The sequence below is a fragment of the Chelmon rostratus genome, chromosome 2, assembly GCF_017976325.1.
Source record: "Chelmon rostratus isolate fCheRos1 chromosome 2, fCheRos1.pri, whole genome shotgun sequence".
Taxonomy (NCBI): Eukaryota; Metazoa; Chordata; class Actinopteri; order Chaetodontiformes; family Chaetodontidae; genus Chelmon; species Chelmon rostratus.
In genome coordinates, this window is record NC_055659.1 from 15,055,267 (window position 1) to 15,069,740 (window position 14,474).

The 14,474-nt window shown below is 41.0% G+C and overlaps 1 protein-coding gene across 7 annotated transcripts in view; it reads right to left on the reverse strand.

Moving 5' to 3' along the window:
• cadpsb (Ca2+-dependent activator protein for secretion b) overlaps positions 1 to 14,474 on the reverse strand; it is a 65,851-nt gene that overhangs the window by 39,037 nt on the left and 12,340 nt on the right. For all 7 annotated transcript variants that reach the window (XM_041944610.1, XM_041944593.1, XM_041944602.1 and 4 more), the window contains exons 2-3: positions 11,647 to 11,760; positions 9,307 to 9,639 (exon numbers count right to left, since the gene is read on the reverse strand). In XM_041944610.1, the coding sequence (XP_041800544.1) occupies positions 9,307 to 9,639; positions 11,647 to 11,760 (447 nt within the window). The remainder of the gene's footprint in view (positions 1 to 9,306; positions 9,640 to 11,646; positions 11,761 to 14,474) is intronic.

Genomic DNA, 14,474 nt, shown 5'->3' on the forward strand with positions numbered 1-14,474 from the left:
AGAAAGATTTTGAGGAACAGGTACTCATTTTGCTGGTATTGTGCACATGTACTGTACCATACACATCCTGTTCTCAGTTTCATGCTACTCCACTGAGTAAGTGTTGATGGTGGTGACATGCAAAGAGGTGCCGCAATGGACCTACTCAGGCAGAGAACAGTCAAAACGCAAGCTAGCAAACAGAGATCTAAACACTTAATGATTAGAAATAGTGTAAAAATAGGCTTTCTAGAAGATTTATGGAGAAGAAAATGCATTTGACATGTTTGTTAGTCCTCAAGGTTCAATTCAACAGAACCACATGTCATTGTTCTTATTCTGTGTATTCTTCTTCCTTCACAAAACCTGGCGCCTATATTACCCAGGATGCTCGGCTGCCAGCAGTTCAGTCTGAGATTCAGTTGTGCTATGTTAGTAGTGGTTATTGTAGCTTCTAGCCACAAGCCTCAAGCAGATATGAGAAGCTTGTAACAGAGGTCTGAAAAGCTTAATTATTTCCAACGCTACATGTCTACATACAGTACATTATTTTCTTTGTGGACGTAAGCCTCAAGTGACATCACAAGTTTATCAGAGTTTGCCCAGGTCCCTCTGGAGCCACAAAAGGCTTTAGACTTAATCACACACAGTATACAGTAGTATTCTCTCCAAGACCTGTAAACAGACTTATGATGTGTAAAATGAAAGTTTCCCTTTAAGGCTAACTGTGAGGTATAGCAGAACTTAAATGACAGATATCCAAGCTAGACCACATTAGTAAGCAAATGTGGCATGCAAGCCAAAGGAGCTCAGGCAGATGACGAATGGCAAAAAAGGCAAATTAGAGCTCCAGTTTGTCCTAACAGGCGGCAATCATAGCAGCATGGTGCGGCAGCACACATGAATAGATCAAAATCAAAAGGAAATTCATCACTCCCTCACTGGAACCATGCTGCAATCACCATAGACACTGTGAATGGACCATGTCTGTGGAGAGGACTTTTTGAAAACATTGAGTGTTTGGATTTTTTCCTTTTCTTGTTGATTTCAATCAGCAGAATGAAAATTCAACTCCACGAAAGGGTCGAGCTGAGAGGGGGGCAGTAAGAAATAAAGATCACATCTGTAGATTACGAAAATGGTAGTGATATTCTTGACGATATGACAAAATACTGAAAAACATATTGTTTTCCAACACAAGAACATACAACTGCAACAATATGAGTGTTATGGTTTTTTTTGTCATCGTAAACGTAACAGTTTGCCTTGCCAAAGATTGAGCCAATGCACTTTGTCTGCTTGGTTTAGAACTCACAATAGCTACTGAGTGCTCCTCGCTGATTTTTTGGCTCTCCTCCAACTCAACTGGGTGCTTTAGCTTGAAGTGGTATAAGTTTGTTGTATTGCTCCCTTTTGTTGTTACTGTCTTCTTGCACTTCTTACATATTACCGTGGTTTACTGCACCTCTGATCTTTTGTAACCAAACCACTTCCACACTACTGCCGTCACTCCACTTGTTGCTGTTGTTGCATAACGGCATGATGTCATTATGTCAACAAGACAGAATAATGCAATTATCACGATAGGAATCATTTTTTATCATATTAAAAATTACAGCAGTATTATTAGAAAACAGCATGATATAGCAGCTGTATGTCCATTAATAATGCCATTTCTTCAAAATGTTTGAAAACTGCCTGCATAGGACAGTACCAGCTCCAGGGCAAAGATGCCCGACATCTGTTAACCCAGTTTTCGCCCCAGAGTAATGAAAAGCAGAGATTCATGGCTCTCTCATATCAATAATGAATGAGTTTTATATTAGCTGACGCAAAGAAACAGAAGAGAGGGTTGATGTCTCTCTCTTACTGTCTGCTTCACTTCAGATATTCTCTCAGCCAAAACAGCTCATTCTTGTCAAATGTGATGTTGTAACTCTGCAGTCACCACCATGTCCTATATGAGGATGGAAGCCTAATTGAGACAGATCTGCATTACAGTTGTACCTTGGGAGTCACAAACAGGTCCACATAGCCGTGTTGTAAAAGTCTTTGGTGAAAAATTAAACCGAACTTGTTCCACCCAGGTGTTGTTATACTGCAAAATCCTTGAGTTTTATACGCAAGTGCTGCATTTCAAAACTGGGGACAATACGATGCCATAGTTTTCATGAAGCACATATTTCAATTTTTCCTTTTTACAGTGACAAAGTGAATATTTGGAATAAAAATGTGTCAAAAGAATTTTATTTGAACTGGAACTTTTGTTTGCAACAATACTGGGGCAGTAAAAACTGTTTTTTCTGTTTAGACTTTATCACTTTCTAACTTTGAGAATGCACACAGCGAGGTGCAGACCAGTGCGAGTTCCAAGGCAAGCAAATGTTTAAATTCTGATCGCACCACTAACAAGAGAGTCATCTCCGCACAGTTGCGTGATCTCTCTGACTGAGCAATGGGATCTATTTGTGATACAGTGCTCTGAACTCCTCTAGTCTCCTGCTGCTTGCCAGAGTTGACCTCTCTTTGCCTTCTGGTATTCCACTCCTATTACATTAACAGATCTTGTCTTTCAGGCTTTACTATATTGATTCTCTGCCCCTTCCAGCAATCCTCTTTAAGAGACAATGAGCTGAAGTCACGGTGCAGCCCTTAACAGGAGGGGAGGGAGGCACAAATAAGAGGCATTGCACAACTCGGACTGGGATCAAGTAACAAGTTGTGGATGAAGGAAAGATCCTGACAATGAAAAAACACACTTCAAATCAGTACTCTTGTAGGAATTATGGGCATTTTGCTCAGGCAAGCATTACAAAATCATTTTCAATGTTGGAATTTTTGCTTTCTTAAATCTAGATATTTTGCTGATATGAATTTTCCCATTATTTCTGTAATTCTGTTCACTGATGTGCACATTATGAAATGATGTCAGCCAGATGGCATCTTAAATAGAGGGGGTCTAGTGCGTTACCAGCGCTGGCCACTGAACAGCCACCCTGCTACATAACCCAGAGTTCCTGTTTAGTAGAGCACATAATCAGACTTTGCCACCAGCTGCAGCAGAATGTCTGCACTTGCAGCGCAGTAGTACTCAGTACTGTTCTGCCACACAGTGACACTTAAACAGCAGTGAGCATCCTGTGGTAAGAAGTCTCACAAGCAGGTTTTTTTTTTCATTGTCATGTCCAATAACAGAAAACCAGATTCATCCACAACCATAACTGTGCTTGTAACTGATTGCATTCCTGCCTGAACTTCTCCTGCTTCAACAACTCCTTTCCCCCTGCTGCTGGCAATTCTGTGCTGCCTGTCAAAACTACTCACTCTGGGCACTATTGGACTGCGGTGCCAGCGACATCTGACTCGTGAAATCCCAAAAGAACTATCACTGCCATGCCTGGAAATCCAGCATCTTGGCCTGCTGGTGTCTGACACCGCATTTTTACTGTCTTGTCTGTGTGCCTCCCCCTTCCACAAAGCACAACAGACCTAAATCCGTCCAAAGCAAATTTTCAAGACTGCAAAATCATCAGCAAAACTTCAGCAGTGAACACTGCAGCAGCAGATAACATTGGTCATTGTGACTATGTGCAGATTGCAGCTCATCTGCAAAATGGCTAACATGAGAAGAATGACTCTGAAGCATGTAATGTGGAGGGGGGATGGGACCAGTTTCTTCTGTTACTGCCATCTCTCTCTTGGCAGCAGTGAAAAGCAAAGATGGTCCTGGCCGTGGGCGGAGGTAGAAGCTGGAGGTCAGTGTCTGTGTGAACTAACATCCACCCCTGCTGAGCCCCACAGCACCCCAATCTTACCAGGTCCACAAACACTGAAAGGTCACTGTTGTCAATGACCCACAGGCACGATATAGGTGGACAGGCAATCTCATATAAAATAATACTGGCTACATTACTGAAGCTGACAGGAGCTCTACAGCTAAGTGAAAGTGACAGTGCCTCAGTTTTAGCCAAGCTGACAGCAGGTTAAAGGTGCTGGAGCAGAAGCAGGCGGGTAGTTAACAGCACAGCTGATGACAGACTCCCAGGTGGACGCTGGGACATTAGCAACAGACAGCACACCCGGCCAACGGCAGTTTCTTGTAAAGAACAAAGGCTGGGCGGGCAGGGTTAGACTGGAGCTGGATGGGACCTGGAGGAGTCGAAGCAGCTGGTCTATATATAGACTTGCTGTGTGTGTCTGTTTGTGTGTTTTATTTGCATGTGTTAAAAAAGTGCACAGTGTGAGAAAAAGCCTCTCATGTCTGAGTGTAGCGACATCCAAGGCATGCTAATTAGGAAATCTGCTCATGAGTGTACGTGGTAAAACAAAAAAAATCCCCATCTCAACTTGTAACATCTTAATTAACTCACAGTAAAACGAAGAGAAATGTCTCTTAAGTCTGGTGTGAAGATTTGGTTTATTTTGTCCTCAGATCTTCTATAAAACTGCCCTTATAAAATATTTTCTATTGGGTCACTACGTGTAATGTGAAAGGGTCACTAGATAGAATGATAGAACGATAGAACGATAGAACGATAGATAGATAGATAGATAGATAGATAGATAGATAGATAAGACTTTATGAATCTCACAATGGAGAAATTTACTGTTACACAAAGTTATCAGAACACACAAGGGCAGGCAGCTGATCTGATAAACCCACTGCATGCTACATGCAGAATACCACAACAGAAAGACAAAGTCAGCAACTAGCTGATGAGCATATTAGAGAATTTAGTAGCAAAATAGGATTTTAAGGAATCATAGGCACTTGGAAATATGGAGATTTTTTTTGTAGTGAAGTTGAGCTAGGACATTTCTATCAAGGACAAATTTGCCCTTTTTATTTAATTTTTTTTTCTTATAATAAACATTGTCCAGGTCCCAAACCACGCTGGTGCAGTCAAGCTTCACCCTGCATTTCAGCACCACTGCTTTTCAGCTCAGAGGTGGCTGGGCAGGCATAGCAAATGCTTTCATCCTCTCCCAATCCCGTGTGCACTGAAGAGGCTCCATTACGCAATTATATCATCTACAGGCTAAAACCAGGAAGAACTTAGGCCTCATTTCCCAACTAACAGTTGCTGACAAGACAAATTAAAGAGGAAAAGGAGGGGTCTCCTTCAAAGCCTGTAAGAAGCAAAGCTGATATGCGTGTGGTCTGTCAGTTTGGGGGGAGCCATAGGCCACATTTTCATGCTCTGTTGGGGGTAAAGTTTCATTCTGATGCGTATATGCCTGATTTTGACTCAGAGGCTTCGGTAATTCAATCAGCCACTTGAGATTAGGACTAATTTTTGTTAGTGAGATCCCAGTGATGTGAATAAATATCAGTGATTAAAACATTTCAGCATGAGAATCTCTCAGCACCGTTAACAGTACTACAGCTGGAGCCATTAGTTGACAAAAAACTAATCTTCTATTTTGATAATCAGTTGATTGTTTCTGTAATTTTCAAGAAATATGCTGAATGCCTTGGTGGTTTGTGATGATCTGCTACTTTTCTTTGTTACGTCTGAAAATAAAGTAAATATAATTGGACTTGGGAATACATTACAAATACATCACCTTAGACAGTGGGAAAACATGAGAGACATTTTACAGATTATTAAACAAAGATTAAACAAATACTGTATATCTACAGCTCTACGCAGCTGTTGAACGTCTTCCGGCTAGCTAAGTGTTTTGTTCTGGTTTAGCTAACTGTGTGGGTGGGCATGAGGTTAGCCCAACAACAAACAAGCTAATAAATCCACTAACCGGCAAGCAAAGTTAGCAACTAACCAACATTCGCCGGTGGACAATGAGGAACTGGAGCTGCAAAGAAGCTAACGGCAGTTATAACGCTGTCGCTCCATAAGTTACTTGCCGGTCATTCGGTAACATAATGTTTCCAACGCAAATCTTAGGGGGAAAATGAAACCGTTGCATCTACCTGTTAGCAGCAGGTTAGACGTTGAGCAGGTCTTAAGATGTAGCATTAGATTTGTGATATCAAAAATGCCCACAGTCTGCCTGGTTCAAAGTTTGAGCCCAACATTTCCAGCGAAGAAGAGGAGGGGCGCGTGAAGGCGCACCTTATAGAAACGTTGGATTTAAATGTTGGTTTCGCCCCACGAAAACATTTGATTCTGGGCAGATAGTAGACGTAAGGTACGTATTGTCTGTTGACGTCACAAACGAGGATAACGTTACCATAGCCTTGGCGGAGACCAAAACAGAGCTCAAAGAAGAGTTCATACTAGGCGTACAGCAGGACACTAAAATAATGTAAAGTAGCTGGATGTTAAAGTAGGCTAACAACAGCTCTAACAAACTGTTGACGTGGAAATGGATTTACATCTGTCAGCTTGTTTTGGAGCTCTAGTGACCTCTAGTGGCGAAACACTGATTAATGCAGAATTGAGGGCGTAGCAGTAGTACTCAAAACAATGCATCAAACAATAATACAAATGTATTGACAATTAAATTTCTGTAAAATTAATTCTGAAGAAATGTAATGTCTCCTTCCAGTACTGTAAAACAGACTATTTAAACAGGGACATGATCTGAAGCAACCATTGTATCAAAAATTAAAATTAAAATTCTCCAAAATTAAAATGAAGGAAAAACATTTTCCTCTGTAAAACATCAACAAAATAGTTTTGAAAACACTGTAATGTTGGAGTTACTGTTTGAGATTATTCCTCTTGTCTTTCATTGCTTACAGAACGCATGCAGGCTTAGAAACTATTGTCATAAATCCTTTGACAAGTTTAACAGGAACCTGTTAAATGGCATGCACTGTTCAGAATGTGTTGTACTTGCAGCAAAATGTGTGCATACCAAAGTGACTGTGTGTAGATGATTTGTGAGGTGCAGAATATCTTTCATGTGCTGGTTGTTTTATTTCTGCAGCTCTATGACTGATTTCTGCCACAGCTGCTTTATTCAAGCTAAAAAATAAAATCTAAACTGCAGCCGAGCTCTCAGATCTTTTTATTAACTGATATTATATAGTTAAGCAATTATGGATTAGAAATCTGCTTTGCAATGTAGGCACCAAACACATGTTCTTATAGTTGTTTTGTCATGCTTGGTGCCACCACGGCTAAATAACCAAGCAGCCATCAGGGAGTGGAGTGTGCTCGACTGGTGCAGCCGCTGGCCGTACCAGTCTGATCAGTCTGTTAGTCATTTCCAGGGGCTTACTTCTGCATGAGACATAAATAGACCAGTGCTTTCTTTCTACTATTTGGATATAACTGCAAAAAAAAATGTAAATCCCGAGTGATAAGAGTAAAAGAAAAAAAAAAAGATGGTCTCTGAATCCCAGCCAATCCATGAAAACCTTTCATCAAATCCCAGCAGCCTTGAGCCATGCTGACTGGATTGCCGTGTCTCCTTTTTAGTAAGGATTTTATCATTTAGTAGAGGGCAGTATATGGCTGCTGGTTGCCTACTGGGGAGGCGCTCAAAGTCAACATAAGTACAGGCTGATATATTCATTATAACAGCAAATGCAAGGAGAGAGAGAGAGAGAGACAGAGAGAGAGAAAGAGAGTGAGAGAGAGAGAGAGGACTCCAAGAACAGGTATAAAAAGCAGCTGGAATGCAAACGGAAGTGGAAATTTGAATTCTCTTATGCAAATTCCACATTATTCACTCACATGTAGGTCTATAATGCATCAATTTAAAATAAATCTGTCCCTTTTGACCTACCTATAATTGTTAAAAATCAGTATAACACCACAGTACACACACATTTCTTCAGCATATATGCCTTTATGATGGTGTATTTTTGAATGTGCTTCTGTAGCTCTGCACTGCCCAGAGTGGGATCTGTTCAGGGAAATGGTATTGTGTTCTGCATACCGATTCCTGACCCTATACTAACAGCCCGGCTGCCAGCACATTAAAAAAAAAAAAACTAGGCTAAGCATCTTCAAAGGCTTAGGAGGAAAAATTAAGACTGGATTTGGAGGCTATGGCGACACATTGCACCTCAGTGTTCAAAGCATGTAACAAATGAACAATCTGCAGAACAGAGCCTATATTGATCTTTGCCACCTGAGGCATTTGAACAATATTGAACAATCTAATTTGTTTAACAGCATCTCATGCCATCCGAGTTACACATCAGCAACTGTTGAAAGGAGGATGACATTAGGGCTACAGGAATTCATGCATTTTAAAACTCATTGACTTCCAAGAGGTGTGCCCAAATGAAATGAAGAGGTATGTTTTTCATGAATTAAATGATGAGCCGGTGTAAATGTGTCGATGCCCTCCTCCAAATCCTGTCGTGATAAGACTGTTAATCGAGCTCCTGAAGAAAGAATACATTAGTGCTGCTTTCAGCATTCCCACGGAGGGCAGTAAAGCAGTAAAGGCAGCAAGGGAAGGAGAGTTATGTCTGACACAAGCACCTCAGCCTCCGCCATCATCCACCTGCAATCTCGACAATTTGCTACGATGAAGTATTGCTGCCCTGGTATCAGGAGATATATCTTGAGGAGAGATATTTACTTAAAATATGTCTATTCAATGTTATCATTAAACATTAACTGTCATTAAACTAGATTAAATGATTAAAAGTGATTCTATTTGAGTATTTGTCTGATTAAACACATCATATTTCACAGATTATTTTGATATGTTATCACATTATCCTAGTATCACACAGTTGTCTATTCAGATAGACTAGAATATTGTGTTTTCACACTGTTTTTCAGACCATTGCCAGTTTTTTGCAAGGATCTGGTACATTTGGTGAATTTGTGAAAGGCACTGTCAAATCTGGAACTAGTGAAAAAAAATCTGATCTCAGGTCCAACTCAAAAGCTGGTCTGGCCTAATGCCAAGCCTGAAAGCCCACAGTGATGCCTTCAAATGTCAACATTTCAACACTCCAGAACTCAAAAATATTCAACTTACAACGATATAAAACATGAAAAGCAGCAAATCCTCACTCCAAAGGAGCTAGAACCAGCAAATATTTGGCTTTTTCTTGCTTGATTAAACAACTCACTGTACATAAATGACATGGATTACCAAAACTATAGCAGATTTATTATCTATTGGTCAACTAAGTGAAGAGAAAATCAAAGCACAGTGTAACTATATAAAAATAATGAAAGAAAATTTAGTATTCACAATATTTAGAATATTATTCATTGTTTATATATATATGTATGTACCATCAGTAGTTTAAAGCGATCTGATGTGTGAAAATAATCTTATAATCCATCAACCTAAACATTATACAAACTGTACAATACTGCACCAGCACTAAAGTATTTGGGCCAAGTGTGAAAACCTTCTGAGACGTATCACGTGAGATCTTACCTGACAGGCTTGATAAAGCAGCTGGTGCTCAAACTTTTTGATGCCGAGGATATTCTGGAACATCTCGTACAGCTGGTCCTTGCTGAGGATCAGCTCAGAGGCCGCGCTGGCAGTCATGCGTTGCTGCGCCTTGCGCGGATCCTCGTCACCGCGGTAGATGGTGTCAAACTTGGCCATCCAGGAGCTGAGCACCGTCTCCTTGCTCAGGCCGTCGATCTCCGGAAGGCTGCGCACGCGCTTCTCGATGTGCCTCTTGAACACTTCCCTGAAATCATTGGCCGAGAAGCCGCCGCTCTGGACCATTTTAGCCACACGGTCGCTCTTTAGGAACACCTACAGTGTGAGAGACCAATTGCAGTTATGTAACAGATAGAGAAAATTTCAAATGGTTAGTTTGGTAGCCCAAGGCCTCAAAGCAGACTCATATTTATAGAGGAGAACATGGCATCGTGGAAAGCTTTTCTGTCACATTCTGTCTCAAACAGCAAACTCTGTTCTGTTGATTTGGAATCGAAAACCAAGGCACACTATATGTGAGACTGTGACTCAACATGGCTAAGACTGCATTCTGTCTCCTGCTGATGACAGACTGAGAGGAGCAGAGACAGGTGAGGTTATATTGTCACAGCATCAAGCAAAGCAACCATCAGAGCTTTGTCACTGACAGTCACACTTTATTCTTAAATTCATTACGGCTGAAAAGCTGTGCTGTGCTCAAACATTGCGATACAGTCGTACATTACCCTTGTCATTCGGTGTCAGTGGATAACAAAGGTTTGCAGGCTGAAATTAATAAGTTGTTAAGTCAATTTTTGGTTTCTTATTTGAAGAATGGCAGACTGCATCATTTAGGAACATTTTCGCCTCGAAGACAGTGCACAAAGCAACCTGTGATCATCCGTCATTTAGCTAATAATAGTGGCCCTCACTGTCTCAATAAACATGCCACTTTTTTATCGACTAGTTTTCTTTGAGATTTAGTGAAAAAAAAAAGATCTACAGACAGCAGACAAGGTGCTGAATAACCCAAGAGAAAAAAAACACATACCTTTACACTGCACTTACACATAAAACACAAAAGGTTTCTATTACTCCAAAATCATCAGTGGCTTACCAAAGTCTAACAAAGACACTTCTAAAAAGAAAGTGGGAGCCATATTGATTTTAAATGTTTTGCAATGAGGTTGTAACTCATATTTTTTTCGAGGATGTTGCAGTGCTCTGGTACCATACTCAAAACACTTACACACAAGTGCCATAATAAATATAATTACAACTATACAGCAAGTCGTACTTGTCTCAACAGTATAAATATACAGTAAAGGACTGCCAAAAGATATTATTATATACTTTAGCACATCTTCTTTAAAAGTCTGCAAAGCTCTATACTTTATACTTCATATATTATTTTCTAATTTCTAATTATTGGGAGACAGTGACATGACCCATTCGTATAGAGAGAAGGGAAAGACAAATGCTGTGTGCTGGAATTAAAATACAGACACTGATGATGGTTGGATAAGAAGAATTTGTCTGCAGTGTGTGTGAGAGCATTACACAAGACTGGATGCATATTTTAAAGCTTTGAATTGTTAATCCTGACTTTGGGGTGCAGTTCTTATCATTTTCATCACCATCCACCACCAGCTTTAAATTGTAGCACATTTCACATTAACATTAAAGATCACCAAATAAACTTGCCGTCACATACTGGGGAGGTCATCCATAATTAACTTCCCTGATGGTTCCAGTCTCTTTCCTCTGTTTCTCACGATGGCTACGCTTGTTTTTCCATCATGGATTTGGCCTTTAACTCATCTTACTATCTACCATGCTTTTTGTAATATATGCATTGTTACTATGCATAATAATGACTTTTTCATCTGCAGATTGAACAGTGAGGTTGGGAAAGATGGCTGTGTCAGCCACATGCTCTGACTCATAATCTGTGCAGTGAAAAGCTTCAGCCACCATTTTACCACACAGCCGTCTGAATACAAGCATTTTTGACATGGAATTAACAAGAGGACTGTGTTGTGCTTTTTTGACTCGTGAGGCTGAGTGCTGCTCGTTCTGGCTTTAAATCTGCCACGAAGGTGATCCAGAGGATACGATGCATCTACGATAACGAATCCAGAAGATCACACATGTCAACAAATTACAGATATTAGCAGATGATGAATATTCAGCTGCTTTTTTTTTACATTTCTGATGTGAATCACGTAGCTAACGATAGCACAACACATTCAGTGATTCATTTGAAGGCATCGAGTCCCTGCGCTTGAATAACAAAATGGTTCTGACTGCGACTGTGCTGCCATGGTTATGATGTGTCGGTACCTCATTGTAGCTCTGCACAGCATTGATGAATGCCTCATCAGCCACAATTTGTGTGTCTCCATTGAGGAAGGCCTGGAACCGATCCTTGGTCTGCTGAAGCTGCTGCTTGGTTATCTGTGAAAGTAAGGGTAAACGGAGCGTTAAAGCCAGGGCAGGAAAATGTGTCAAAATAAGCAGATATTATCTTAAACAACAATGATATCCACCCATTGGGCTCAGGGCGAGCAGAGCAGCCCAAACACCCTTTTTCCCCAGAAACTTCCTCAAGCTCCTCCTGGGGGAGTGCTAAGCCCTCCCAGGCCGGTTGAGAGATGTAATCCCTGTAGTGTTCCCTAAGACTACATTTGCATCCCCTTTTAGACAGTCATGTTCTGAACACCTCTTAAGGTTGGCAGGGAGGCATAAGTGCCCAAACCACATCAACTGGCATCAGCTCAAAACAAGGTCCTCCCAGATCTCTGAGATCCCAGTGCATCACATGGAGTGAAACCAGGCTGATTGAGTCCACAAACTCATTCTTTCAGTCACTTACCAGAGACTGTGACTGCAGGTGAGAGTGAGGACTCAGACTGAGAATGACACTTTATAGCTCAGCTCTGTCTTTACCATTTATAGTCTGATACAAAGCCTGGCCTTTGTACCTGAATTCTTCCACCTGGATTCTCTCCCTCCTAACCTGAATTGAGTAATCCACCAACCTGGCTGCATCACACTGAGCTTCAAACTGTTCCACTGGACATTGCGGGTCATGGCCCAATGAAGCTAAAAGTACCACCCTAATATCACTCAACAGGGCAAACTCCAGGCCTCAGCTGTGCTTTGATATCCTGTGCATGAATATCAGAAACAGGAGAGGTAACACATGCACACTCGTGTCAAATTTCAGTGTCAAAATATAAACATCTCGATTGCGCAGTAATGCTTAGAGTGTACAGGGAAGAAATGCTTTATAGCAGCCATAATAAAACAGAAAAGACTGGATAGCAAAGAGGTTCAACATCACACATCTTTATAGCCATGCTAGCCATGTGGCTCCAGGGAAGGCAATGTTGGCCTGTTGACTGGTCTGTTGGGTCCGTCAAGACTGAAATATTTCAACTGCTGGATGGCTTGACATGACATGTACAGATGTGGTCTTGGTCGACAGAGAATAAATCTGAATGACTTAAGTGATATCCCAATATTTCCTTTAGCACCACCAGCAGCTCAAAGTGTCCAATAATCCAATAAAGTTTCTCAGCGTCTAATTAATGGATTGGCACCAATTTTCATACAAACATTCATGGTCCCTGGAGGATGAATCCTACTGGCTTTAATAACCTGGTTTTCCCTCTAGTGCAACCATGAAGCCCTAATCTGTGGTTTAGATTGAAAAGTCTCGACAATTTGGATGGATTGCCGTGAAATGTCTCCCTCAGGACGAGCTGTAAAAGCTCTGCGATCTCCTGCCGCTTCATCTAGTGCCATCATCAAGTCAGTTTTTTAAATTTTTTCTAATGCTTTACTTGCTTACCAAGCACCTGCATCATTGTGAGAGTGCTAGCATGCTAATGTTAGCATTTAGAAGCTTCACAGAGCTGCTAGCATTGCTGTAGACTTTTAGTGTTGTTCACAATATACCTGTTATATAAGAGGCAAAAGGATTCTGCTATACAGTCACTGATAAATGCATGGATTTTTTCTCAACAACCTACTTACATACATGTGATGTTCTCTCCCTTTGTTTCCCTTTCAATCGTCACTCAGGTCTAGATGTCCTTGGATTGATTTCACACATGGTTACTGAGTCAGTGACCTATCCGTCAATAGACTGACATTCTCCCTCTGACAACTGCTTTCAATCTACAGTTCAAGCTGTTGTGTATATCAAACAAGCACAAGGACCTGCTGGAAACGTGTGTGTCAGCGTGCCTCAAGCCCCACATTGCAAGTGACAGACTTTGGTGTAGGAGTGAGATGGAAAAGTACCACATATCATGCGCCGTCGAGGCAATCTCAACACCATCTGCGTGTCCATCGTACTACTCAAACCCCCCTTCAGTAATGTGCAGAAAATGAGGATCCTGTAACATAAACTTTCTCTATCACAGCCAAAGTGTGAGAGTTTGGTCTAAGAAGAAAAATTCACAATGGTGCATATAAATATGAAGGAAATTTCACATTAAAGGCCGCACCTTCTTCCGCCAATTCAAGACTGCGGCGGAAGAGTGATTCTCAGGGTGATAAACCACTGAATGTCCAAACTGAAAATATCCTCTTACAGCACGCAACAGCACATCGACAACATCACAAATCAATACTCGTGTTTCTGTTTCAGGGTTTCAGGTTTTTTCATCTTTGCAATAGCTGCACAGATGTGAGATTCAAGAGAACACGCGGCCCATCCCTGCAATGTTTTAATAGACCACGGTGTTCAAGGAACATCCCGAGGCCAGAAACGTTAATATTAACACCAGTATGCAAATGAGCCCGGTCTACAGAGAGACTCAGAGGTTGGAGTCAGCATACTCGCCCTTGGTTTGTTGTCCGTTTCGGAAAGCGAGAGGGTGAGCACGAGTACACCACACAGTTTTCACTTTGTCTTTCCTCATTATGCAAATTAAAATGTAGTACCGTAATAATGCACAGACTAACATTAATTTATGAGACTTTCATTCCTTTTTCTCATGAGAACACGTTTCTAATTAAATTCTGAAAGCACTGTTTTCTGAGCAGGAGTCTTATGTAAACATTTTAATTAAAAGGAATAAACGCTCAGGCTGAGGTGTCAGCATGCTGAGTGATGAGCCGCAATCAATTCACCAACAGGGAGCGCAAAAACCAAGAAA